The sequence below is a fragment of the Heloderma suspectum genome, chromosome 6 (genome assembly GCF_057233095.1).
Source record: "Heloderma suspectum isolate Gila_16-S chromosome 6, 16-S_ref, whole genome shotgun sequence".
NCBI classification, from domain to species: Eukaryota; Metazoa; Chordata; class Lepidosauria; order Squamata; family Helodermatidae; genus Heloderma; species Heloderma suspectum.
Window position 1 is genome coordinate 79,943,866 of NC_139463.1, and position 2,044 is coordinate 79,945,909.

Genomic DNA, 2,044 nt, shown 5'->3' on the forward strand with positions numbered 1-2,044 from the left:
GTGTGTTTCAATTGAAGTAATGCACATGGCTATCTAAAAGGGGGCCCTGTAAGACCATTAGGTGCAGGGTCTAAAACGACCTAGCTACATCACTGCACATTCATCATCATGGCTGAATAAGGCTCTAGTGTTTTGTGCCTGGGAAAGTAAAAATAGGCCTGGGGATTCAAGGACCTGGCAGCCCACGCTACATGAGTATTGAGCTGTAGTGGGTCAAAAGCTGTGTGGTCCTGGTTTTCATTTCTCAGACGTGTGATGATTAGCATTTTCCACCAGACACTGTTCTTGTCAAAGACTTCTACTTTGCCTTTCGTTGTGCTATGAAGGGTCTGTGCCAGGGCATACTTTCTGATCAACCAGTAAACATGGCTTTGACTTCTGACAACATAACACTTATCCATTCTTCCCCATCGTGCAGGCAGAACAGCGGATGAGCCATAAAACAATGGTCAATGAAACAGCTCTGTCTGAATTCCTTATCTTGGGCTTCTCTGGTCTTCAGGAGCTGCAACTGCTGCTCTTTTTTATCTTCCTTGTCACATACATCTGTACTCTGGTGGGGAACATCTCCATCATTACTGTTGCCTTCCTGGACCCTCAGCTTCACACCCCGATGTACTTCTTCCTAGGGAACCTCTCTTTTCTGGATATCTGTTATACCACCACCAATGTTCCTCAGATGCTGGTGCACCTCCTATCAGACAGGAAGAGCATCTCATACGCTGGCTGTGTAATTCAGCTCTATTTCTTTCTTTCATTTGTGGGTACGGAGTGCATCCTTCTGGCTGCAATGGCCTATGACCGCTTTGTCGCTATATGCCATCCTTTGAACTATGCAGTCATCATGAGGAAAGCACTTTGTCTCCAGTTGGCCAGTGCTTGCTGGGGAAGCGGCTTTCTCAACTCAGCTCTGCACACCTACTTTACTTTCCACCTGCCATTCTGTGGGGCCAACCAGCTCAATTATTTCTTTTGTGATATCCCTCCCCTCCTGAAGCTTTCCTGTGGCGATACCTCCCTGAATGAGATCATTCTGCTTGTTGTTGGGGTCTTCATAGGGTGGACACCCTTTGTCTGCATAGTCCTCTCTTATGTCTACATCATCTCCACTATCTTGAAGATACGCTCCAACGAAGGGAGACTCAAAGCATTCTCCACCTGCACTTCACACTTGACTATTGTCCTGTTGTATTATGGGAGCTCTATCTTCACCTATGTCCGGCCAATATCAGCCTACTCATTGGAAAAAGACAGACTCATTTCTGTCCTTTACAGCATTGTCACCCCCATGCTAAATCCTTTGATCTATACCTTTAGAAACAAGGATATTAAAGGTGCTCTGAAAAAAATATTTCCGGGGAATCTGTATTCAAAATGAAAGAGTAAATGTGTTTTATCATGATTTTTAAAAATTATTTAGAAAATTCACCCTATCACCAAAATCAATGTGAATATCTACACACAAACTCTCCCTCCCTCCCTCCCTCCCTCATTTGAAGTCTCTATTAAGGGATGTCCCAAGGCATACTCTAAAATAATATTTGATGATTCAGCAGGGGCTAACAGAGTACCATTTCTCAGGGTAGGAGTCGATACATAACATGAGGGATAGGGGTAAGTAAACGTAGTGCCTATTCTGCATAGAGTAAAATACACTTATTAGGAAAAATGTGATGTTCATGGGCAGATACGAGATGGAAGAAGAACATTCATCCTTGGATTATCAACAGGACTAGTATGGGCTGGAAGTTTATAACCCCCCCCCCCACACACACACACACACACACTACAATTCAAGAAATGTGCTAAGTATCACAGCTTCTCTTGTCTCTCCTGGAGTGTTCTGAAATAAGGTATAACAGGGCCACAATGATGCTCATCAGGACAAAATTACATTATAAACACTGTTAGACTTAAGGTATGTCTACATATTAATGTATGCTGCAATGTGCATTCATAGAATCATAGAATAGTAGGGTTGGAAGGGGCATACAAGGCCATCGAGTCCAACCCCCTGCTCATTGCAGGACTTCTCTCACATTAT

At 43.6% G+C, this 2,044-nt stretch overlaps 1 protein-coding gene across 1 annotated transcript; it reads left to right on the forward strand.

The window, feature by feature from the left end:
- Positions 1–430: 430 nt before the first annotated feature.
- Positions 431–1,378, forward strand: LOC146341373 (olfactory receptor 5V1-like). Its single transcript, XM_084808336.1, has one exon. It carries the CDS (start codon positions 431–433, stop codon positions 1,376–1,378), a length of 948 nt encoding a protein of 315 aa, XP_084664462.1.
- Positions 1,379–2,044: the final 666 nt, after the last annotated feature.

Bases quoted from the DNA above. Each gene is read 5' to 3' on its own strand.
- LOC146341373 (XM_084808336.1), top strand. From the start codon at position 431: ATGAGCCATAAAACAATGGTCAATGAAACAGCTCTGTCTGAATTCCTT.